The 26,251-nt window shown below is 40.3% G+C and overlaps 2 protein-coding genes and 1 long non-coding RNA gene across 4 annotated transcripts in view; 2 read left to right on the top strand and 1 right to left on the bottom strand.

Annotated features, from left to right (window-relative positions):
- BICD1 (BICD cargo adaptor 1) overlaps nucleotides 1–5,664 on the top strand; it is a 167,233-nt gene extending 161,569 nt beyond the window's left edge. Inside the window, 1 exon segment of the mRNA XM_064420947.1 lies at nucleotides 1–5,664. Coding sequence (XP_064277017.1) covers nucleotides 1–51 — 51 coding nt within the window. The 3' untranslated portion in view covers nucleotides 52–5,664.
- LOC135300927 (uncharacterized) lies at nucleotides 3,563–14,592 on the bottom strand. Of its 2 annotated transcripts, none has more exons than XR_010362673.1 (3): nucleotides 11,897–14,592; nucleotides 7,566–7,697; nucleotides 3,563–6,747 (listed from the first exon to the last, which is right to left on the bottom strand). It is a non-coding gene; the product is annotated as an uncharacterized LOC135300927 (long non-coding RNA). The 2 variants fall into 2 exon arrangements; XR_010362672.1 differs by having other exon boundaries at nucleotides 3,563–6,183; nucleotides 11,897–14,587.
- A 340-nt stretch (nucleotides 14,593–14,932) lies between these two features.
- FGD4 (FYVE, RhoGEF and PH domain containing 4) overlaps nucleotides 14,933–26,251 on the top strand; it is a 103,925-nt gene continuing 92,606 nt past the window's right edge. The window contains exon 1 of the mRNA XM_064420940.1: nucleotides 14,933–15,168. The gene's annotated coding sequence lies outside the window, so the exon portion shown is untranslated. The remainder of the gene's footprint in view (nucleotides 15,169–26,251) is intronic.

The following is a 26,251-nucleotide window of genomic DNA, read 5'->3' as shown; positions in this document are numbered from 1 at the left end:
AGAGTGGAGCTCATGCAACAAAGGTTGGGGTTGTTCCCAGCAAGCGGGTAGACAATCCTGCCTTGTTGCTGCATTGGCAAGTCTGGATTCATATCCCCTGCTCTGGCTACTGAGGGAAGGTTGAGAAGAAGAACACAAAGCACAGAGCCCAACCTATCAAGAAGACTTTTTATGGTTCCTCTGATTGTACTCAAACTGTGCTATCACAACTGAAGTGTAGTGAAATTTAACATCTCAACAAAAATATTCCTCCCAGCTGCTTGGCTTTACCTCTGAAATGATGAGAGACTGAAGCCAATGTTAAAAAAATATGTTACAAAAATCCTACCCTCACATCCTCTAAGTTCAGCCATAGGAACCAGTTCCAATTTCTTTTTGTCTTCAAGGGTTTGATATTTATTTCTTACTTTATTTGCACCAGAATTTTGTGTTTATGAAATACAGTCTTTTTTTTTTTTTGGTGACAGTTGTATTTAACTAATTTTATTTTTTAAATCCAAGCAGAAATAGCTTAAGTGAAGAATGACTGTGTTAATATTAAAAAAAGGCTTGTTGCATTGGCCAGCATATGGCCAATTTTTATTGCACAAAAATGTTGGAAATGGGTTGAATTGGAATGTTAACAATGACTGTATATTTTGCTGCTGCACTGATATTGTTTATGCACTTGTTTTTTTTAATTCCTATTACACTAGCTTCTGGTTTTGTTCTAGCTCTTCACTGAAAGATAATTATTAAGCCTAAGAAGGAGATGAAAGGATAATGTGCTGATTTGTTTTCAGTTATTTGCTTGCATTGTAATTATACTTCTCGCATCATGAATTGGTGCTGTTTTTTGGGATTACTTTCTATTTGGTATCTGAGAAAGAAGATCTAAAATAAGTAAAATGCTGTGTGCTAATTGAAAACATTCTTTCCTCCCACTCCCATATTCAGGATCCTAGCTTGAGGCCTTACCAGGAAAGGCTAGTTTGAGTGGGGAAGTCGTGTGCATTTTGAGTGAAGTGTTCTGTGCAGAAAGAACTCATGCAGGTAGGGTTGATGGTGTGGATCAAAGTCAGCAGGACTTTGCTGTAGTGCATTTTTTCCTTGCCAAAAATCAACAGACACAGAACCTTAGCTCATGTCAGTTTATGACAAATACTCAGGTGATCAACACTACGCAGACTCTATCGCAACAGTGCACAGTGTTCCTAGTTAAAGATTCTTTCCTGTAAAAGCTGATTAAGCCTGTTTTTTTTCTTAAAAACAGTGAGTTTCAGAAGAAAATCAAGCATAGGGAAATTTATTTTGCACAGTACCTGGCAGCAAGGGAAGTGGCTAAACAGAGGGTTGTGGTTCAGCATCTGTGGGTTTCCCATCCGGTCATCAGCTGGAGAAACAAGTCTGCAGTGCTGCCTACTTGTTGGTAACTAGCAGGCTCCTTGTTTTGTCAGGTGGCCTTAATTTATTTACAGAAGAGAGGCTTGGATATTTCCACATGCCTTTATTCCTTCTCTGCAGCACATGTTTGACCAACAAGTGGGAAACGCAGTACAGCCTAAGGTACAGGGCAGCTGGGGAAAACAAAATGCTGCAGGTTTTTGTGGCTGGAACAATTCTTTCAACTTCTGCCTGAATCTGAGAAAATGAAGTCAGCTTTTTAGTAACAGTGCTTACCAAATGTTACAATACAGAACACATCAGCAGAGGAAAGAATCGGTGACCACTCAGTGTGCCTAACAAATCATTATTACCATAGTACCAAGAACAAAGGTGCTGTAAATAGAAATATTTTATGTCATCAACAACGTCTGTCGTGTAACCTTGGCAAAGCAGCTGAGCTATAGTAACAAAACACTCAGAGATAGAGAAAATAGGAACAAACTGATACCCAGTCTTGATCAGATCAAACAGGTAACACTTGTCAGTGTTTTAACTTTGGTTTCCATGGGGTTCATGTGATTCTTCTCATATACCTTTACATCACTATTCAGTATCATAATTGAACTGCCTGTTGTCTTGTCATGGAAAGCTCAAGTGAAACCTTGTTCAGCTCCACCATGATGTCTGAAACTGAGTTTAGCTGCGATTTTGATTTTTTAAAAAATCCCCACAGTATTTTGTCTGAGGCAAATTCAGCTTTCAAAAAGCATCTCTAGATTCCTGACATTGTCTGACTGGTGTAAGAATATCTGTGTCCAAAAAAGACAGCTACTGTATATTGTTAATAAGAGAAGGAGTTTGCATAGCACTTTGAATGCAGTTACCACTGACTGCACTTGGAATAGTTTTTCCTATTTTTGTATCCAAATCAAAGGCATTTTCCTAAACTTTAGTTAAGCAGTAATTCAGTGAAATACATCTCCTTTCTATACAGATACAAATGTATTGGGGAAAAGAAAAGGTATCAAGACAGTTTAGAAACATGTGCATGTCCATGTGGATCAAGAGTTATAAAAGAAAATCCAGTGGTATAGAAGTTGTGGCCCTGTTTTATAGAAATACATGTTTTTATTCTCTTAAGTTTTAAATTTTTAATTCCTAAGTTTTAAATTTACCTTTTTTTTTATATGTAATAAAATGTAATTGTTGGAAATGTGAGAGAACTAGAAACAAATCAACTTTGATGTACAAATGGTTGTAGTTATTGCATTGTAAGTTACAAAACTCTGTAGGTCCCTGGGACGACTTTTGTCAGTTAACCAGTATAAAATAAAATAAAATACATACCTTGAACTTAAGATGAAAACCTCTTCTTTGTTATATATTGATTGATAATATAAAACTTTATGAGAGATTTTGTAGGAAATATTTACATGCAGACAAAACCAGAAACAAAAGCCTGGGGTTTTTAAAGGGTTGCAAAATATTACATTTTGCCCATTTAAAATCAGTTTCTGTTGTGTTGATATTTATTCTGATTTTTAAGGATTAAGAAAAAATGATACATATATTTGTAATGGTTGAGTATACTTAGAAAAACTACTATGTGTTCTGCTCAGTAAGGAGGAATTCAAATCCTGCTCTTACTTTCGTGTCTGAAACACAGCTTTTGTTCCCTATGATGGCCTTGCAATTTCTTTGGATTTGAAATAGCTTGCTCAAAATAGTGTAATTTAGGTCAAAACAGGAGCATTTTGGTTTGGGTTTTATTTTCTGATGTAGTGAAAAATTATTCCTTGTTCAGTGAAATGATCTGCTTGTGGAAATCCAGTTTATAGGAAGTGTGTGAGGAAAAGAAGAAAAGGAAAGAAAACCCACAAATATAATGTGAGAAAAAAAGGAAAAATAAATTGTAAAATGTAATAGTATGGAAAAATATATTTTCTATCAGTCAGAACGTATATGGAGGTTTATAAGAAAGAGGACATAACTGTTTTCATGCTAATTGTATAGAATTTTCTGCCTTCTAATAGGGGCAGTAGTGATATTCTTTCTGATTGATCTGATTGACAGGTTGGCATCTCTGCTTTCTCTATCCACATTTTTCACAGTAAATTAATGTAATAGCTATATAGCAGAGTAATTAATGTAATAGCTATATAGCAGAGTTCATAGAATGAAACTGTAATTAACGCTGCAAGTTTTAATGCCAAGTGAATTTTCAGTTTGTTTTTTATTTTAAAAGCAATGATGAAGTTGTTTAAGTAATTTACCATATTAATGTGTGTACATAAAGGAGATTATGTTATGAAATATAACCTCACTTATGAAATATGATCTCACCTATGAAGGCTGCTCACCATAATTATGTTGGATTTACTTAAGTAAGATGTTAGTAAAATCTGGCCCAATCCTTATCCCACTGGGAACGGCACCCGGAGTGCGGGCCCTGATTTTGGTACCAACCTGATCATTCATCCTGCATTGCCAAAGTCAGTAGCTGTGCTGTCAGCTCCACTTATAGCTGGACTGATCATCATCATCATAAGGTTACATTACATTACATCAGCCTTTCTGAGGTCTGTTCCTTTCTTTGGCAGAAGATGCATATCCACTGAAGTTACAGTAAATTTCTTTCTTTTGTTCCTTGGAAATCTTCATTTGAGAATGGCAGGGACTGATGTTTTACCTTTGAAGTATGATAATTGCTATAGTTACCTCTTTAAAAATTCCAGTCATCTCTTCTTCTTCAGTTTTCCTTTGCTGTGTGTGCAGTGAGTCTGAAAGGGGTAGACACTATTCAGACGTTTTTTAACCATTAAGGGTTGGTTTTTTTGTGTGTAATTAAGCATCCTGTGGAAAAGAAATAAAAAAGTAATTGCCTTTTGCCTTCAGGTGCAAATACATCAAAATATGCAATGGAAAATGTGTGCATGACATTGTTAACATTGTGTAGCTTCTCCATATCCATAACTAAGCTAGAAAATTCTTATTTCTTGTGTGATATGCATATTCCTCTTGCTAGGAGGGCAAGAGAACTATCACAGAGAGTCTGTGTCTTTCATTTGGAGGTGCACAGCTTAAATCCTTATTGGTTTTTAATCTGTTTCATGTGGAGTTATTGAAAATCCCCTTTGTGAAGTGTAATGGCAACCAAGTGACAAAGTGACAAAAGGTAAAGGAAAAATCCAATATTTCATTACTGGAGTTAATGTGTGGGCAGACTCTGGGTGATAGAGCCTTGTATTTCAAAAATGTCTTTCTACAAAGTTATTTGTTTTGATTATCATGATTTGCTGTAAAAGAGTGGATAAGAGTGTATGTTTTTTCTCAGTGTTAGTAATCTGAGTTGTTATTGAATATGTGGTTGCTTGATTTCAAAAATATTTTGGAAAATCAATAAAGAGAAGCATTTGATAAAAGTTTCAAGTAGACTGGCTTGCTATCTAGTTGGTATTTTGTCAGCTATGAACAAGAAATAAGAGTAATCTAGCTTATTTTATTATTATTTCTCCTGTTCACAGATATGGCTATGTGCGCTACGCCAGTGGTTAAATTAAGTCCATTTTATTACTTATTTCCCTATTGATTTTCAGCCCTGTGGTTTGACTGTTAAAGGGTTAATTAAATTGATCCTTTGTAAACAATTAAAAAAAAAAGAAAACTGATGTTTTGTGATTTTTGTAATCTATTGAATGTTTCCATTTGCATGATGTTCTGTATTTAATGAACCATACAGATTGCTGTGTTCCTTTCAAAAGAGTTTTAGCATTGGTGGAGTTTGTGACAAACACAAATTTGTATACTGTATGTTTACTGCTGTAATAACTCAGCTACTCCTATGTTGAATTGACATTATGTTGTCCTGCCTTCTTGGGGTTAAATGATGAGGTGTTTCTAGGTGGTGAAGAATATAAAAGTATATATGTTCATTTGCTAAAGACTGAATATTGGAAACTCTTCTTGTTGCTACTTTATGCTAAAAGCAAAAAAGTTAAATAATTCTTGTTTCCAAAAATGCATCATTTATTTTTTAAAATTGAAGTAATTCTCATGTTAACTTTTCCTTGTCCTAGTAGACAATCCTAGATTAATACCTTGTGAGGGATTCATAAAGTCTGTGCTTGTACATGTGTAATATGATCATGCAGTCAAATGGTTGGGGAAAACACTCTAGTGCTGAAGAAAACAATTAAAAGAAGCTGATATACTGATTCTTACATCTTTATGTTCCAATTAAAATTACAGTGTAATTCATAACTGTTCCAGTGAATAAACTGGCCATTTTTGTTCATTTAACACCATTCTGTCTGGTCTACTTCTATTTACAGCAGTTTGCAGTGCTTAGACTTAGAATTTCACAATCATTTCTTTCTTAGAGATCAATCAAAGGTATCAAAAAGGAAATTAAGAAGGGAAATCAACATTAAAGGAAAAGAGAATCAGAATTAAAGCCAAGATGCTTTCTCTGTTTTCTGAGTTTGAGGCAGATATATTTTCCCCATGTAGTGTTTCCAGCAATTTGAGTGATCTCTGAAATGCTGCAACATCTGCATAGACTTTCAGCACAAGGACGCTCTGTAAGATGCAAATCTCCATCCTCTGGGGATGTGGAAGCAAGAGACCTGAAGTCAACATAAATTTGGCTTGGGAATGCTGTACCATACCTGCTTTTTTACAGTAAAAAACATCCTTTTCCCTTGCAGAAGAGCCATGCTCTGAAAGCAGAGAAGTGAAAATCACCCCACATTGATCCAGGAGCTCGGCCCTGGCAGGAAGGTGAACCTCCTCCAGTGAACCTTGCTGCTCTTGGGGTCCCTGAGGGTAGAAAATGTCCAGCTTTTAGAAGTGGGTCAGGAAGATTGTGGAGGAAGCATTCATCTCCAAGCTTGCTGTGGTGTTTGACTCAACGGGAACTGTTGGACAGCTGGGTTGGTTTTTGGCTGGCTGGGGAGGTGCTTTGGATAGAAAAACAAATTGTGCATGGTGACAGAAATGGAGTCCAGAGATGTATTTGTCTGGGTTCTTCCCACTTGCCTATTTTTTCCTTTTTCTCACCTAGCAGGGGTTGTTCTCCCACAGTACATTTTCTCATTGCCGAAATGCCTTGGGCAACAGTGTTGCACTATGATTTAGCAGTAGTGTGACTGCTAGAATTTTTTACACTGGCTACTCCTCTTTTTCAATTTTGAGTTAAGAGTTTCTGTGAGTAGAAAAAAGAAGGGGAAAGCAGACTTCTTCAGCCTTTTTTGAAAGCAGTTTCACAGAGGACTACCCCATGTGGGAATGTTCTGGTTTCAAAGAAGATTTGAGAAACTTCTAACCCATATTGCTCCTTCCCCTTTTGCTGTGTCATCCTTTCAGCTGGTCCTGTGCAGGGCTCTGAGAGGCAATGGTTATAAGTAAGGTCACTGAAATAAACTGGGAGGGAAAAACCCAACAAACTGAAAAAAAAACCTCAAAAAATATAACTTTTGTTTCCAAAGAAAATGTCTATGTAATTTCTGCCTTGGGAAGAAGCATTACTCCATATTCTGGAGCAGGAGGTAACTTCTGACCATTGAACTGTTGGTTCTCTGCTATATACACAGCAGATTTTAGTGGGAAAGATCCTGAAGCTAAAGTTTACAATGACTGTCACAGCAATTCTTGGTTTCTAGCTACCTGCCTTAATAAATCTTGCAGTTATGCATAAAGAAATCCAGAGCACTTCCAGTTGTACCTAAAGGCAGCAGGAGCTGTGGTTTGATTCTCTTAATACTATAAAACACTGACAGGGCACTGGCAAGTGAGGTGTGCAGTAAAAAAATTACAGCATAATTTTGAAACAATGTTGAAACCTTGGTTTCATTTGACCAATAATAAGAACAGAGATACTAATTATGGAGAGGGCCTGACAGCCACACCTTCTAGCAGCCCATGAATGACAAACATGGAAGATTTCTTATATAGAACAAGATGGAGGGAAAAATGGAGCTAAAATAGATAGTCATAATTATGTGCACCCTGGGAAAAGTTATTTGGAATAAAGCCAGTTCTCATCTATTTGTTTATGGTAAAGTCACAGGCACAACTGCTTTCTTTTCAGTAGAAGGTCTGAGTGATTGCCTGGATGGAAGAAGAAAGTCTTAACTTTGCACAAAAATAAGGCTCAGTTGTCAACTCAGCAGAAGCTTAATAAACAAATAAAAAATACTGACCTTTGCAAGATGGATTTTCTTTCCTTCTCGACTAGAGTGGTATATTAGAAAACACATATTTCCTTCGTTATTATTTATATATTCTCTTGTATCACAGTGGAAGTATCCAGCTTCAGGAATATGATTTCTTGGCTGGTTTTAGAGAAAAAAAAAAAAGTTTAATTTATTGTAATAACAATTTAGGATTGAGGAAATATTATTTGTGAGAAAGCTCTAAAAGGAGAGGGGGGAAGAACAACTTTCATATCCTTTAACTGAGTTATAAGGGAACTTTGGAAATAAATAGTGAGACAGTTTCCATTTACATTAATTCATAGGATTTCCTACCTGTGGAGGGTTTTAATATTTTTAAGCATTGATTATGTCTCTCAAGGAAATTGATTTTTGCTATTCAATGCTGTCATATTTGTTCAAGTATTAAAACTGAAGCTATTTACTCAATTGGAAACATGTTATGGAAAGCGACATTGAGTGCAGAGCTTCCTTGAAGAGCAAATTCTGAATATAGAGGATGTGAGCCCAATATTTGGTGACCAGTTTGTGATTCAACTTCAGCCTTGCAAACCATAACATAAATATTTACATAAATGCACTCTATAAAAATACCAACAATCTCGAATTCCTACACTACTGAAAAGGAAAATGCCTCTGTGAAGCCACCATGGCTTTCAAAGGTTTTTGTTATCTTAGACAAATGCAGGGTAACTCTTTTTATCTTCAGAGCACTCTATGCATATTAATTCTTTCCCAAAACATCTCTGCAAGTTGGATGCTGTTATCTCTCACCTGCAGATAGGCAAATTAAGAGTGTGTGATGGGAAAACATCAAGACTCAACGAAGTGATTACGTGTAATCCTTCACCTCTCCACATACCTCACCCTGCACACACTAAATACCAAAGCGGTTTCAGATGTGGGCAGGAAGGTGAGTTAATTACCCCATGTGGTACATACACTGCCCTACAACCTGCATTGCTCAAGGGCTGGAGTTGGTTCAGGGCTTTTTTTCCTGTTTCTGCAGTGCTTAGTATTGACAGAGATTCACTATAAATAGCTGGAGTTTAACATCCTCTTGCTGGTTTTAATTTCTGTAGACCTATGCCCTCCTCCTGACTGTCTGCCAGGCTTGCAAACCAAAATGGCAATTTGACTCACCAGACCCAAGACAAAAATAATGCCTGATCATGGGAAAATTTTCTTTCCCCAACAATGATAGCTCAGTAAAATATAGATGCTCTTATTCTGGTAAAGAACATTAATTTCCTTTTAAGTGACTATAACCCATTAAAAGGGTGTTCAAAACCATGAATATAAATCTTTAACAAAGTACAAATGGAGGTTCTGGAGGTTCTGGAGTTTCAGACCCCTCATCTGTGCAATTATGCTTAGTTTATCTCTGCTGGAATATAAACACATGGCACATTTCATTATGGAAAGGTACAGCCATTTGCAGTGCATAAAGTCAAGCATAGATATATGCTATAAAGATGGTTTGAAGTACTAAGTTCCAAAATTAGACAGCATTAGATATCTGGGGGTAAAAATAAGTTTTAAAAATTATAAGTATGAATAGAATGTTATTTTTTTAGATTCGGGTTAAAGCAGCAAGTTGAAGTTGAATATGAGCAACATTTATATCCTTTTCACAGTAATATAATAGCATTTTATCCCAGAAACATCCTAGGGAGTCTGTGGAATGCAGAACAGAATGGAGGAAAACAAGGGAGGAAAACTTAAGAGGAGTCTGCAAATGCAGCAACAGCTTTGAAGTCTTTCTGTTTTCAGTCACCATAAATTATTAAGAAGTATGCTGAAACTCCTGTGCATGTACCATATGCCTTTTTAGAAGTAATATGAAGTATTTGACAGCTTGGTTTTTACAGGGAAGAAAAAAAAAACAAAGTTAGGGCAGTATTGCGTTATTGAGACTGGTATATTTTCTTCCACAGCTGAAAGTTATAATTAGGCCTTTATTTTCACAACATGTTTTATCAGCCATATGCTCTACCTGTGTTGATTTGTTAAGCAGAGAACCAAAACATTTTGCTTTACTGTTTAGGTAAACAGTCACAGAGGGACAATTGTTAATATTTAATGTATCCAGCACCTTAGCAGTACATGACTCTTCAAACAAAGCACCTCTCCTATGGAGACAGACAGAGGGAGTTGGGGTTGTTCAGCCTGGAGGAGTGAGGGCTCCAAGGAAATCCTAGAGCATCTTCCCACTAAACCGCACTTAAAGTGTCTCAAATGACCAGGTCTTTTAGATTTTTTTTTTCAACCTGGCTGTTGATTGTCACTACAGAATAAAAGATGAAATAGAAAAGTAGAACATTTTCTGGAGCATAGCTTGCTTTCTGTCTCCTTTCTTCTAACATGACCTTATGGAAGTTTGTTTTTGCCTGTAGTTAATGCAAGTCAAAGCTAAAGCACTGTTGCTAATGGTATCTAAATTACTGACATCAACTGGATAGTGAGACACATTTCATTAATCTGTGGCGATGATAATGAAGAATATTCCAACTTCTAAAAGCAATCAGTCTCTGTTAAATGAGTGCTGCTCTGCAAGGCTTACCTAACAAAACTGATTTGAGGAAGCAATTACTAAGCAGCAATCCTTAATAAAACTAAGGGATGTGTTTGATACCTTTGTCTCAACCTATTTTCAGTAAATTCCAAGAATTTGCTTGCAATATACCAAATGCTTCTGTGCTGCGAAAAAAGGGGTGAGACAAAATTACCAACAAAGCAATATGTAACAGGGATATTTCTTCCTTAATTCTCATACTGCTGTTCTTGCACCCATCTGTGTGATAGAGGGAGAAGTCTTGGCTCTAGGGGGATACAAATGGGATTCTTTATTGCAGTAGCTGAAAGTGGACAAAACCTGCTGCTGGATAGTCCCCATCATTATCTTCAATGGGGTCCAAAATGACAACAGGAAGAAAGAGATTAAACATAATATTGTTCCCTCTTTCTCAGTCAAGCAAGGCAGAACAGAGATTTGTATTGTATTATATTGTATTAGAAGCATGGTTTGGATGAAAGAAGCCTGCCATGGATTTTCTTCTGAGGCCTATCTACCCATCCAGTTTTGTTCCAGCAGTTAATACTTGCGATTTGTCTGACCCCTCTGAGATTGCTTGTCGTGGGTTACTTCTGATGTTTGACCCCAATTCCTGCTGTTGACCCTGCAGCTCCTTCCTAAGATATGGCAGTAAGTCACAGAATAGCCCAAGTGCATTTTTTGCTGGAAACCAGCATAATGCCACATACTGAGGCTCTGACACACACACACTGGGTGCTGTGCAGGGAACAAACACCAGGTCTCAGTCTCTCTCCTCCGAGCAAGCCACTCCCCAGGCTAAGAAGCAGAGCCTGCAGCCTCCGGCTGAAAGTCACATTGTGGCTTTGAGTGCTGGGTGCTGCGTTTGCCTGCATCGTGATTTGGGGGAGTCAAGTATCTGCCTCAAATTCGCTTGCCTAGCCTGAGTATCAGTGTCACACACTGCAGTGGCTTTGTGCATTGTAGCTGCTGCTGCTGTTGGAAGAGACTTTTCATCTGGAATGTGCATGAGGGTCTGAAATGAGTGAAATTCTTCTCTAATTAGTCTCCTACTCAATCTTCTGCTCTACCGGTTCTTGTTCTTCATTATGCTTCCCTGCTGGCAGAACTGGTTTGTTGGCTTAAATGCAGTTCACAGAAGATTCAAACTGTCTGATGAATTAAAGAATAACTTAGGCAGGACTTGGCTTGGATACCTATGTATATAATATGAATTTTCTGTATTATAGCCTATATTCTAATTCAGTTTTTATTTGGAGTTTTATACCTAATAGAAAGGCAGTGTTTTCTCAGACCTCTGAGAAGTTACTGTCTAAATCAGTTAAAAATAAACTATAAAGAATTTGATGTTTTTAATGTTTAGAAAGTTTTAGAAATCTTCTTGTGTTGGGTGCTGAGTTCATGCATCTTCTCTCTCAGGGTCCTGTGGACTAATGCTCTAAAAATATGTTACTACACAGATTTTCTGTGGGGTACAGCACAAGATAGTACTCAGAGAAATCAAAGCTAGATGCCTTGAACTGAATCATGGAACAGATTTTTAGTGCAACTATGGAGAAAGTAAAGTTAAATTCCAGCAGAAAAAAAAAAGAATCTTGACCAATGGCAACAACAGAAATGGTCTCACTCAAGGAGTTAGTGAAAATCAAGTCTTCTGAAGGTTGCTTCCATTAGTAACATATTAATCCAAAGAGGTTCACTGGAGGAACAATGGTTTACATGCAAAGTAATGCATTTGTTTTCTCACAAATTAAATGAAGATTACCTATGAGGTCCTGGCTCCCTGGATGCTTTGGGTCTCCAGCTGCACAAGCTGAATGCTTCCATGACTTTCACACACCAGAAGCACTCTTTCAACTTTTTCTTGAGGCTGTCTTGTCAGCTGTCCTTGCTCTCCTTCTCCACCTCTGTGTGCTTCCACAGGGCTCCTGCTGTTGCTCCCACATGCAAACAAGGTGCAGTTAACTCAAGTCTGCACCACTGCATTTCTCACTGCTGCCACAAAGGCCTTGGAGCTGGATGGCCCAGCTATTGCCCACGCTGGGTTGGTTGTGGCTTGCTGGTGACCAGGCACCAGAGGGGTGTGTAACTCCTCCTGCACTTTTCCTGTGGTGGGAGGTGTGCTACAAGGCTCTTAGCCAAGCAGTGCCATTTTCTGACCTTGATATATTTTAAGTGGCGTTGACAGTAGTGTCTACATGTAAGCTTATTTTTCTATTCTCAGATCCCTTCCCCAGTTATTACACTAATCTTTTAATCATTTAGGGTGATGTTTTCCAAGATAATACTTATCTCTAATTGACCTATTACGCTTAAAGTGTTTTTCCTTTTGCTGACATTGCCAAAGGACTCTGTCTGTGCCCGGAGATGGAGAACAAGAGGGATTGAGAGTACAGAAAAGGAGGAAGGTCGTGCCAAAAGGGGCGGAAGTTTTTTACCCTGTCAAAGCAGGCGGAACAGAGCAGTTGCTGGTGTACAGCAGCTCAGAGCCAGCTTGAGCCAGCTGCTCCAGGTCTGTGTGTAACTCGTTGAAAAGAAGAGAGACAGTAAGCTACTCTGGGAACCCTGCACCACACTGCAGCGTCCAAATGCTTTGCAATTACTGTGGATTTGCTGTCTGCCTGGATTTCTTCTATCACAGGCTGTCACCTCGCTGCTTTAAATATGTCAGTGTGTTTCAAAGGGATTTTCTCAAGAAAAGGAGCTTTTGTGACCAATTTTCTGAATCCAAGGAATTGGCATGAGTCTCTTTTCTGAGGTGACCTTTATTTTCCCGAGTGACACTGTAATAAGCTACCACTCACTGATAACATCGCAGAGAACAAAATTAGCACAGTTCCTACCATTTGGTTAAGATTTGTAGGGTGTGTTTGCCCTTGCTTCCTTGACTGCTTTCCTTCCAGGAGCAAAGCTCTGTGTTTAAAGAGGTAAGTACAAAGTTCAGTAATAAGTGATACATGCATGTCCATATGCCCAGCCCTAGTCAGGTGACTGAAGTCATAAATCAGTCTTTTATCTCTGAGCCACTGCTTTTTTTTCAAATGTTTGCAAAAGTCAAACCTAATGTTTGCAATTGCAAGCAGACAAAAAGTATCCAGGAGGTGATCTGGCTGCTTCATTTTTATTGGGAACTGAAGGGGGTGGCTGTAAGATATCAAGCCTCTTCTGGCAGAGAATGATTACAGAGACCAGAAGAGTGAGATCATTGGCACATGGAGGCAGATGTCCCAGCTGCACCAGTTCTTCCCCCCGCTGCTCACTGCTGACACTGAAAGCAGAAGATCCACTCATTTGGCTTCTGCCTCATGATCCTTCACTACTTCATGTGTGGTATGGGAAAACCACCACATCCTCTCTCTCATGCTGTGCCTGCCAGGGGTCAGACACTGCTGGTGCTTCACACAGCTGGTCCCCTGACATCACCAGGTGGTGTGTTACTGCATGCCAAGAAAGCCTCCTGGAAAAGACTCAGCAGGATCCTCACCCTGTAGCACAGAATTTTGATGCCCCATCTCGTGGTTCCCCCCTGCAGATGTGACTGTGCTGTACACATGGCTCTGTGGGTGCTGACAAAAGGTATCCTTGCCCCTTGGGACTCAAGGAAGTTGTGAAGTCAGCAGCTTGCCTGAGCAGTCCATAAAATCTCATTTTGGAATATGTAAAATCCTAAGTGTGGCTGTATGTGTCAAATTAAAGGTCTTGCCTACCCACTTTCCATCTCTGACCATGGTCAAAAAGAGATGTAAGAGCAGGGTAAGTACAAAGGGGTACTCCCCCAAAATATTCTCTCAAACCCCATCAATTCATGGTTTTCTGGCAACTAAAGGTTGTGTTGGACTGCTGCCAAAGGGATACCATCACTGGAGTGTACTGCACTCCTCTTTTGTGAGGAAATCCTCCAGCTACAGCTGATGGCAAATGAGGCAGCATGCTCCTAAACAGGAGGCCACCTTTAGGGAAGCCCTAAAACCTTGGGTTTCCAAAGGTGAGGAAATCCCTATGTAGTGGGAGAACTGTTTCTCAACTGGCTTGCCCCAAACTGCAGCACATCAAGCTCCCTGACATACTTCAGAGCTCCTAACAGGCTCGCTGTCACAGTGGCACAGGTGGAGATGTTCTTCCTCTGAACTTCGTGTTTTGGTTAACCAGGTAAACAGGTGCTTTCAGACACTGTTGCTGTAAAAGTGATTATAATCTCAAAGCAGCATTGCCCTTCTCATTGATGAAAATTTAGACACCTTGGCAAAGAGACAAGAGCTTTGGCCTGGATGGAATTATTATTGATGAAAGAATTGAGCTCCATGCCTGGCATCAAGACTCACTTTTAAGTGCTGGGACTCAGAGATGCCTTTGAGAACGTTCCCGTCGGACGCGGGGCACAGTGTTACGGGCAGCTCATTTGATGCACACGGATGTCAGGTGCAGTGTCGGCCAGCCCTGGAGGAGCTGGGCCTCCCCTCGCAGGGCAGGCACAGCGCGGGCAGAGCCAGGCTCTCCCACAGCCGCCCGCCGGAACGGGAACGGCCACGGGGCCGGGGGCTCCCGGCGAGGCCCCGGGAGGAAGCAGAGCGGGTGCGGTGCCCGCGGGGGGAACTTCGCCGTGGGCGCCCGGCTCGGAGAAAGTCCCCGCGCATCGCCGGGCCGGGCCGGGCCGGGCCGTGACTCGCCGTGCAGGCGGGGAGCCTGGCCCGGGGCCGGCGGCCGCTGGGCAGGTAGCGAGGGCAGGGCTGCGGGAGGCGGTGCCCGGGCAGGCGCCGGCCGGGGAAGGGCGGGGAGCGGCCGCAGGTGAGGCCCGAGCGATGCAGGCGGGCGGTGAGGGAGGCGCTGCGCTCGGGGCAGCGCGGGGGGCCCTGCGGAGCCCCCGGCCTCTCCCCCAGTCCGCCTTTCTCCGTTTCTCCACCGCCCCGAGGACGAGCGGAGCGGAGGGCGCGCACTTCAGCAGGGTGGCGATCCGCAGGAAATCCAGCGCCGCTCCCGGTGCCGGCGGAGCAGAGCCCGGCGGCCCCGCGGGAGCGGCCGCCCGCAGCACGCCCGCAGGTAAGGGCGCGGGGCGGGGCGGGGGCATCGCTGGGGCCGCGGGGCTCCCGGGGGCTCCCGGGTGCGAACAGAAGGTGCTGTTCGCCTGCCAAAGCCGGGGAGCTTCGCCTGTCAGCTTCTGCCGTGCGGGGCTGGTGCCGGGGTGGCCGCGGGGCCGCTGCTCGGGGGCTCCTCAGGAGAAAGACCGCCGGGCCTTCGGAGCTCGTACCTTCAGCACGAAATGTACTCAAGCTGTACTTTTTATTCATATCCATTTACATTGTTATGTATTAGAATATTGTATATTCTATAAGAGTTTTGTGCTAGCAGTTCTTAGGGTGGCAGGAAAGCAGTGTTCCCCCTGCCACGGACCGTGTCTTGCACCTGCCCCTCCCAATGCCTCCCTCTTTTCCCCTTCAGCAACAACCTGCGCTAGACTTGTTTGACACGTTACACTTCAGAAAGCAGCTGCATAATGTCGAAAGGGACAGTCGGACTCGGGCTGGTTACCTGTGTTGCCTCGGTCACCCTGAAGAAGCACTGTGGTAGAAATCTGAGCTTCAGAAAGGTGTCCTTTATCAGCAAGTTTACATACACACACACGCACGTTTTTAGGTCTGAACTCTGTGATGTGACAGCAAGTGCAATGTGCTGTCCTCATGCCTGTGGTGTCACGGGACCTCGGTGTTATGGGTGTGTAAGGGCAAAGTGGGTGAAATAAAGCTGGTAATCTCTGACATATGGTTGTTACCATGTTGGGAATTATGACATGTCAATCACTAGGATGGGTTATTTTGCTTGGGAACGGTCATTTCATGACTTCCTGAGCAAGAGGCCTGCTTAATTTAACAATGGGTATGCACAGAGAAGAACAGACTACCACCCTGCTGTTCACAGGATCCTTTATTTTAGCTTTAACATGTAGTGACTTCGGATTTGTGCATGAAACCACAATTTTTTATTGGTGGTGGTATTTTTTTTTCTCAAGGCTTTATTTACATTGGGAAAGAGGGATTGGTAATTGTGTTTGCAGCACATAGACTTGGATTTTAATCTCCTCAAATAGAGGTATACTTACAACCAGGACTGTGTTTTTTGTTAGTTTGTAATTTAGTTTCTTTAGTCTTCTGCAGTTGCTCTCTGTTACCTTAGATTCCTGGGTAGTGTATTTATACTCATCTACATTCATTGTTGTTCTTTCCATCTGTGCTCACACCAGCTCCACCAGGTGACTTATCTACTAAACGTTTGTGCAGGATGTAGCCTTTCAGTGTGACTGCTCTTGTCAGTTTTTGGGTTGCAGGAAGGTTGTGAGGGTCATGGTAGGAGCAATATCCTAATCAAATCAAATGTCCTTAACTGCAATAACCAAACTCACAGCAGTTTCCTGTATTGTGACTTCTAAGTATGAAAACCTCACAAATGAAGATAAGGAAATGAATTTCAAATATGTGGGAAATAAAAGGGAGATTTGGTGATGATTTCTCCATGTAAGTGCATAAAGCCTCTCTTTTTTTTCCTGGTCATAATCCATTTCTCCCAGAAAATGAGTTGAAGAAACCTTCTGAACAGGATTTCTATTCTCAGAGTGGAACTTTGTCCCCCTTCTTCCTGTTGCAGAAGCTGCTGAAGTAAGTGCTTCAGCATCCTATAAACGCAGGGTAGCTTTGTAGCTTCCCTCTCTGTAGTCAGAATGTGACTGCACTTGCTTCTGTGGCTGGCAAAAGCTCACCAGCCTGCCTTGATTCTGCAATAAAATTAATTCACAGTTGCAACATGAAGGTAGATGTGTTCTTTCTTCTATTAAAAAAAAGAAAGAAAGGCAGGTGTTTATGCTTTTCTGGCTTATAAAATACTAAAGGGTTTTCTAATGCAGCACTATGCCTTTGACCTCCTTGAAAATCTTACAGGAAAGGAGTTAGTGTAGTCCATCTCCAGTCCTTGTCTCTGCCAAATGTTGTGCAATGTGAGAGTTACTGACATTACTGCCTGGGGGACAGTTCTCAGGCAATTCCCTCAGATCTGTATCTGGAAAGGAACTCGAGAAAGTCGATCTGTTTTATGAGCTGTAAATGCATTTGAAACAATTCTAGATGATGCGTATGGCAAGCATATCAGAACCCTTCTCAAACTGGTAAATTGTGTGTTAATTACTGGAATGACATAATAAAGACTATTGTAACTCTTGTACACTCAATAGTTGCCTCACAGATTTTGACATTGGACTGATGAAGGAGGGTATGTTGCAGCTTTTATGTGCTGGGAGGCAGAAGATTAGGGATTGTTTCCATTCTTGGTGTTGCCTGAAAACATTTCTGATGCTGATACGAGCTACTGAAGTTTTCTGCTACAGCATCAGCCTTTTGTTGTGCACTGCAGAGTGACATGTAACAGAAAAATCTTTCTGCTCTTCCACTTACCATAGCCCAAATTCACCTTCATTGTCTTGTGCAAATTGGCAATTATATTTTATTAACCTGTGAGTTTGAAAAAGCTTGGTGTGTTTAACTGCCTACAGGACAAAGCAAAATTTATCTCTCCGTAGAAGTTGACATTAATTTAAAAATTTAGACAAAAGAGTACTTGAATCTTCAGAGATACTTTGAAACTGATGGAAAATGCCAAACTAGGTAGCTTGAAACAGTTTAGAAAAGGGTGTTGTGTGGAGTAACATGATTGACAATCTCTTTTGAACGAAATAGCTGTTGTGGATTTGGTGCCTTTTTTTTCCCCTGCTGAATTAGAATTCAGTTTGTGTGACTTGAGTGAAGCTTTACTTCAAATGTGTGTGTGCGTGTTAACTCAAAATTAGCTTCCCACCAAGAAACAGGTGTTTCACAGCGTGCTTGTTCAGCACTTTCACAAGCCAAGAGCTCTGCAAGGCGTGAGTGTGGCACCACTTGGATTCTGCAGAGGATCGAGCTGTCCTAGGAGGTCCAATCTCCACCTAGCAGACTAAATCCAGGTGTGAAGCCATCACTCAGAATACAGGGACACAATAACTCACTTTCATAGCAAGAAATAGCTTACTCCTGTCACCAGCACAGTCACCTCTGGCCTTGCTGCACATAAACTAGATTAACTTTTGTGGCACTCAAATCTTGCACTGCTTCCGTGGCTTTGCCCACTGCAGTGCAAATTTTCACCCTTTCTGGAAAGTTTCCCTCTGACCAGTGGCTTCTAAATGTACATCTGGCTCTGTGCTGTCTGTTGGCAGTCTCAGACATTGCAGAATGCCTCGTGGGGAGCTGAGGTAATTTGCATTCAGGACAGCATTCACTGCAGCAAGGTGTCTTCTAACACTGACAGGAAAAAAAATAGTTCCCCGCTGCTGCTGTTGTAGCTCTGCCTGTAAATGGGTATGAAATGATGGGATTATGTTAAAGAAACTTCAGTAATCTTTTGGGTTTCCACCTTGCAGTAGGAGAAAAATTAATGGACTCTAATAGCGTGCTGCTATAGTCTATGAAAAAATGTCTTTGTTCTTTATTTTTTAAATGCTAGAAGGATAACTGTGCCCTGCCTGACAGTTTCTCATTGTTGTGTTTTTACCTTTGAAAATACAGTAATGAACATTGGATTTTGATTCTTCTTGTTCCTGGCTTTGTATAACCCACTGCATTTTGTTGACTAGTCTACAGTGATTGCAAATTTGCTATACAGTGTGTTCAGGGAAAACCTATGCAATCATTAGGGCTAATCTTAGCAGTGATTTCCATGTCTAGGTACATTAGAGACCACTGACAAAGAAAAATAGCTGCTTTAAAAGCCTTCCTGGGGATTAGAGACTTTTTGACATTTTTCTAAAATTGAGCTTTATCCAGGAGTGTTGATACTTTAAAATGTCGAGAGAGGAACGTGAATATGAGGAAACTGCTCCCAAACATTCCTCTCTCTTCAAAAATGAGGGAAAGTAAAGCATAAGGAATTGCTTTATGCAGAACTTGCATCAGAATGCTTTTTCCTCTCATTAGAGAGCTTCCTGTTTTAAGCCAAATTAGTCATCCCTGCCTCTTATTGAAGTAAAGGTGGGGAAGGGCCAAGAAATGGAACTTTGCTTTTACCATTTCTTCCCCCACTTCTCCTCCAAACATTTAGGATTGAAATTATCCCATTAAAGCCAGTAAGAGTGTACTGTTTAGTTCATACACTATCCAGTTATGTCTATATGTATTTTGGGTTGGTTTGATGTTTCTGTTTAACTCTTGTCTGACAATGTCTACTTTACCCAAAAATTATGGTTTGCCCTGTAATATTGACTTCCCGGTGATCTGGATGTTGATTTCCTGAAATAAATTAAAATTCGTATTCATTGATTGACTTTCAAGTGACAATACACAAAAGATTTCAAAGGAGAGTTGCAACTGACATGGGTTTGCTGAAACTTGCCTGCTCCTTTCTGTAGAAGCTCCTTTTCAATATAGCCTGAGAGGCCAAAGTCAGGTAAGGTTCTGGTAAGTACCATTGCTGAAATGCTTCTAGGCATTGCTGAAACTGAGAAAGTAATAATTTGCACGCCCAGCGTAGTTTCTTGTACAGGATCACAAAGCTGATTTCTTTTGTAGATAAATTAATAAATGTGTTTGGGAGATTTCTAGATTGGAAGAGGAGAGCTTGTTCAGGGCATGTGTTACTTTTGGGTAACGTTAACAAGTAAAATCAAATATTAACAAAGGAAGCTGTTAATAACAAAAAAAACAACAAACAGGGGTTTGCCCTTGGCTCTTATTTTGTTCCTCTTTCTGTCAACACCCATACTTCTTGAAACTGCAGCTATCAGACTTTTCCCCCACTTCTTAAGTCCCAGTGAGAGACTATCTCATCTCCCAGCATTCCAGAAAAAAGCCTCTTCATAACTGGGCAGTGTTTGGCAGTGTTTTTCAGTATGTCATGGGTACAGTGAGATCTGTGATACAGCCCTCCAACTGCTGTGTTTTGCACTGTTGTGTCTTAAAATATGTTCTGTTATGCATTTGATAGATCAATTGTCTTCCCGGGATGAAGGATTTATCAGAGGAAAAGGAAAAATATGAAGCAAGGAAATTTTAAGTGAGACACTTGTGGGCTTTTCTCTCTAGTTCTCTTAATATTGGGTAGATTTTCTTCAAAACATTTCTGTCAATTCAATATTTTAATCAAATTACTGACTGTGAATTTTGTGGCTGAAACTCTATTTCTACGAAAGGAAAAAAAATGGCTTTCTGTTCCAGAATGGGATGCTGTGTATATTAGCTGTTCTGAATATGAGGGGATCCAGGATGAATGTTTACACTCAGATAATCAGAATGATCCTTTTCATCTGTGTTAAATCTGTGAATAAACTTTGCCTCCAGCTACTGATGGTCAAAACATTTTAATCAAATGCGTAGCAGAGGACAGCTTGATAGATTCACACCATTGTCAACAAACTCCTGTACTCCTGACAAAGGGAGAGAGAATGCTGCTTAGGGAGGGTATCCCCAGAGCACCAGGTTGTGTAAATAACCTGAGCATAAAGGAGGAAACTGAAAGAGGAAATTTTAATGGTTTCTTCACCTAGCTGCCTTGGAAAGAACATTTTAACAGAGATAAGCCTTTAGCAGAAGAAAAGACTTTTGAAGTAAATGTAGGGAGGGGAGGATGGGTTTCTGTTGAAATGTTGGCAAGCCATGTAGAAATCAGATGTGGTCCCAGGGTGCAGATACACAGCAGTAAGGTGATATCAGACTATAAGGGAATTGAGTAAAACAGCAGAGAAGGAAAATTACTTCTACAGTAGTCTGCAAAACTAGACGTGTAAAGAAATGTATTTCTAATGAGTTTCAGAGCAATTTGACACCTCTGATTGCACTGAAACTCAGTAAAATGGAGCATAAAATGTGTTAAAATTAGAGGCAAAAGACACTGAGTGGAAGGCAGGACACAGCAATGATATAGCATTCATTATAAGTATTAATGCTAAGTATGTCAGATGTTAATGTGAAACAAGTTAAATAGCCTGGAAAGAAGGAAAAATGTGGTGGGACTGTATGGTGACATGGGAATTTCTGTGATCTGTTAATGACTTCTGAACAAATGTCTTGCAGCACAGGTGATAATGTAGCTTAGAGGTGCAGCCTTCCCCTCGTGGGTGACTGCAGGCACTTTCCTTCCCACACAGATGCTGGTGTGGCCAGAATTGGGTGAGGCTAGGAGAGGCACAATGGTGAACAATGATTAAAAGTCATTGATTCAGTGGCTGAATTTCTTCTGGCCCTTTTAAGGGTTTGGCTTTTTATTAGCTGAGCATTTGATGTTTCTGTGCCAGGCTTTTGGCTCTGCTGGTCACCTTTGGGAGCTTTGTGGCAAGTGAGAAGCAGAAGTCAACAGAGAAGTTTCTGACTGTATCTTCAGTGTGTCTTCTGTTTCTGTGAAGCACGAGATGCCTCAGCCTGGAAAACTTGAGGGCAGATCCCCCTGCCCATTCCTGGTGGCTTCTCAAGGTAGAAAATCTAGGGTAGAGTGCAGAGCTCCCTGCCTCTGCTTCTGGTTGAGCACCCTGACCCAACCAGCTGCTGCTCCTTTTGGGGATTGTTCAGCCTTTAAGTTCCAGCTAGAAAGCTGGGGTAGGGAAACTTTTTAAATTTACTTAAGGCTTCATCTTCCTACTAGGCTGAGCCATTTGGTTGCTTAAGCTCAGGAGTCTGTCATATGCCACATGACTTTCTTGAATGCTGTATCACAGGAGAGCAGGCTCCTAGTTTCTCTTCTACCATGAAACAGGTGTTCTAAATCAAAAATCAAAGTTAGTGTCTATAGCAGACGTTAAAAACTCCAAACTCCATAAATTCCCTGAATTGTTCAATTTTTAAGGCACAATATTTGAAGGCAAATTGCTTTTTAATTATTTTGTCTTGTATTGCAAGGGCTTGATGACAACTTGTAGTGAGTTATTAAAATCCTTTTCCTCTTTGCCATCACCATCATACACTGTCTTGTCTGTGATACTTCACATCCTTAATTGAATACTAGTATATATGCATTATTTATATTAACATCAGTAACTGAGTCAGGAAATTAAACTTACTGACTAATTAGGTCTCTCTTCAGAATTGGTGAGTTAAGAATCAAAGCAAAGTCACTGATACAGGAAAAGTCAATTGTTTTTTTGATAGAATTGAATTTTTTCTCAGTTTTATGCAATTATACTGCTATCAGCCTGTTCTTCAGATGACTCTTGCCAAAATGTCCCTGTCTTAATACAAACATACTGTACATTCCTTTTTATTCAGTCTGACACTAACTCTCCTTATCAAGTAGCTGTATTTCATCTGTGAGGGTAGAATCCTTTTGTACTTCAATTGTTCTCCTATGGATTAGTACTAGAGCATTCAAGAAAGTAATGTGAGATGAGACACCTGGGGATGGCTTTCAAAAGCCTGAAAATTCTTAATTCTTGAAACTTTAAAAGAGGGCTTTTATGTCTTTATTACAAAAGCTTGGAAATTTTTGTGTGAAAATGTGGTTCTTGGAAGGCTTTGCACAAAAAAAACCCCCTGTTTTTTTGTGGTCTGTACAATAAAATCAGAATTGCTATCAGTGCATAAAATTATTCAGCATTTGTGTTTTGGGTTATTTTAATTCTAAATATAGAGCAATGTGAATTTTATGAAGATGTTCTTTAAAATTGAGAGCAAGTTGCATCAATCTGCTACTAAAAATCATTGTCCATTTTAGAAGACAGGGTGGTTGTAGTGCAGCAACTTAAGCTGACCACGTTCTGGTAATCTGAGCAGACTGTTGCTCTGTAATTACCTCTGTGTGCTATTAAGTTATGCATGATAATGCAGAAAACAGTGTTCTTCATAATTTATTAATCTATAACTGATCCAGGGGGCAAACGGGCTCACCAGACCTGCAAGTCAAGGGCAGGCAGGTGCCTGAGCAGGCTGCTAAGGTGCTCTTTAAGCCTGCCAAGGTAGGTGAGGCAGCAGGGGGTATTGCCCTGGCTTTTGTGTTTGTGGAGGGGACAAAACACAACCGCCCAAGAGATGAGTTGTGCACATGCTTCTAAACCCCCTACATCCTTTCCCTGTCCAGTACAGAGGGTGTCCTTAGAACAACATTCCTGACATGCAGTCAGGGGTGAGAGAAGTATCCAGCTGCTGTGGATAGCCAGCAGGAGACCTGGCTCGTGCTGGTGTGGGCTAACCTTGGTCTTCAACTTCAGCGTGCAGAATTGCCCCTTTAACTGTTCGTTTTATTTCTTTTCTGTGTAAGGGCTGCTTGTGCATGGGATGTATGAAAAGCTTTTTGTTCATGGAAATGAGAACAATATTAACATTGTGTGTGTTAATAAGGAATTTAAAGGAACTTCAAAACCCAAGTGAGTTACCTCTTCAAAGGATTTCATGGAGTCTAAACAAACAAGTGTCTGTTCATCATAACTGTGGAGAATTATTACTTCCTGGTTTTAACAACTGTTGCCTTTTAACACTATTATGGTTGCTTTTCCCAGGTGGCCAATGCCAACTGTAAAGTTCACTAGTTTTTATGGGATTTGTTGGGGCTGTTGTCACCAAATGCAGTTGAACTGCTGGAGAAAAGTAGGCCTACCATTTTAAAACCTGAGTAATACCAGGGTGTTGTAGCATGGTATATATCATGTACCTTATCACTGTGAATATTGTGCCCTCTTTGCTAGGTCCCAAGTGCAATTTAGGTCTTGTATGGGACAGGATCCTGATTAAAATGAATCTTAATTGAGTTTTTTGCCTCTTGTAGCTTACAGAAAATGTTGAGATAGGACAGTGGTAGGTTTTAAATGAAAAAAGGATCAGGTAGTTCACCATGCATGTCTTAAGATTTGTTGATTTAAAGGCTTACATAAGGCTTAGAAAACAGGAGTGTTTTAGGGGTGTTGTGTGCAAACTGTCACAATCTCAAGCTGTCACATTACTTTTTCCCCCCCACGGGGTTAAACATGTTGATTAAAGGCATCTGCCAAGCCCTTTACTGATTGCTTGTGTTCTGCTGGGGTCAAGGCATTTGTGACCAGCATTTATCTGAAATATAGCATGCAGTATATAACAGTGGACCAGGATTCTGAGAGTCTTCACATCAGAAAGTCTTCACAGTCTTCTAAAACTACTTTGATCCAGATATTTCAGACTCTTCTTCTCTAAAAACTCATTATTTTCACTATGGCTTTCTGAGAAAATATTAATGTAGTCCTTTCAAATAGCAAAGAGGTTTTAAATTGGGCACAGAGGAAATGACTGGTGTCTATAAATGTGGGTAGGTAATGCTGCTGAATTACCTGCAGTGGGGAACAGCTCTGGGGCACAACAGTTTATAACTATTTTCCAGTTCATTTGTTTAGGTGTGACATTAGGAATACTCAAATATGGTGAAGTTACAGAATCTAGACCCTCACTTGCAGAGAGGTGACTCCAGAGCAAAGCAAGTGAGAACTCCAGTTACTGTGCTGGCACCCATAAAGTGTCACTAGTGTTCCTTTGCAGCACCAGCTTTTCCAATTGTTTCCTTTTGCCTAAAGGTGGAGGTAGTTGATAGGTCAGGAAAAAAAATATTACAGAATTCTGTGTTAGAGCGTGTTTTTGGAGAGAGTTTTCTGCAGGAAGAAGAATTTGTTCAGTCTGTTCTGGTTCCCTGTGGTGTGCAGTGCTCACACTGTTGCTGGCTTAACAGAAAAAACCAAAAAAATCTTTCACTCTTTCCTTCCTCTCACTGCAAGGAAGGAGATTAGAAACCTGAGCAGAAGTAGATGAATTGTTCTCTGTGGACACTATGAGAGTGCATATATTTAGTAATCATCATTTTCCACAGTGCTCCGCTGAGCTCTGTTTGCTTGTACAAAAGTACTTATGAAGAAAAGAACCACTCCTGTCCCTCTCTGCTTCCCATACCTTCATTCTCAGGTGGTTCTTTGTCCCCCTGTACCACACTGAATCTATAGTTTGGGATGGAAATGGAGCAATTTCTCCAAGCAGTTTTCCTCCTTCAGGAAGTCAAACAAAATAGTTGCTCGCTGTCAAATGTTAGCTTCAGTTTCAGGAAGGAAAAATGCTTTTTAAATAGGAGAAGTGAGAATATATTATCCTTCCTGAGACTGACAAGGACTACATGCTTATTATAGTCAGTGAGCTGACAGGTAACACTAAATGTGAGTAAGGCTAGCAGAGGTGGAAACTGAAGTACACAGAGATGGGGAATCTTAAATCCTGCATTTGGATTTCTTTGGTTTGGTTTTTTTTTTGGCTTTTTTTTGGTTTTGTTTTGTTTTGCTATGTGTGGAAGAGCAGGTTGTTTGAAGTTAAAATAGAATATTTGCTATGGCAAATCTAGAAGCAGGACCAGCTTTCTGATAAGTTATTTTCAGGTATAGTATGCAAGGGGTTAGAAAAGCAGGAGCTATTCAGTAACTATGGAGAGGACTGCATGATGCTGAAAGGACCCAATTCCTAAGGATTTTCTTTTTTTTTTTTTTTTTTTCTTGGTGCATGGGCATGCATTGAAAGAAGGAAGGAGAATTCTGAAAATTAGTAAGCATGTTAAACTCTAAGTGAAAACTTCTGAACTGCATACAGCGTCTGCTAGCAAGCCACATAAAACTAGATAATGAAACTCTGATCATGAAGAAGAACCTCCATTTTAACATAAGCTTTTGAATGACATATGTGTAAATACAGAACCAAATTTTGTGTGGAATGCATGCTTCTCCTCCTATTTTTTTCTATATGTGGATGTTATAACTTTGCACAATCTGCAGTTTAAATTATGATTATGTAATTAATTCTTTGGTGAGTGTAGAAAATCAACTCTTTTACTCTTTTCTACTTATTAACTTGGCAGTGTGGGATTTTTGGTTTCTGGGGTGGGGTTTTTTTGTTGTTATTTTTAAATACTATTCTGTTCCCTGATTAGGACTTAGCAGATACATTTAGGAATATACAAGCAAAATAACTTTCTGAAAAGATGCATAATGTTTGTTTCCTGATTAGTGGATTGTGGGGAATGACTGCATGTCTTCTCTGATTCATTTATTTGGTATTAAAAAGGAAGCAAGTGTGAATTCTTTCTATTAATTCTAATTCAGGTGTTTGAATAAAAAAAAATAAGCTAA

This window comes from Passer domesticus, chromosome 5, assembly GCF_036417665.1.
Source record: "Passer domesticus isolate bPasDom1 chromosome 5, bPasDom1.hap1, whole genome shotgun sequence".
Lineage (NCBI taxonomy): Eukaryota > Metazoa > Chordata > Aves > Passeriformes > Passeridae > Passer > Passer domesticus.
The sequence above is the reverse complement of the archived record's forward strand: the minus strand, read 5'-3'. Positions and strand labels throughout refer to the sequence as shown.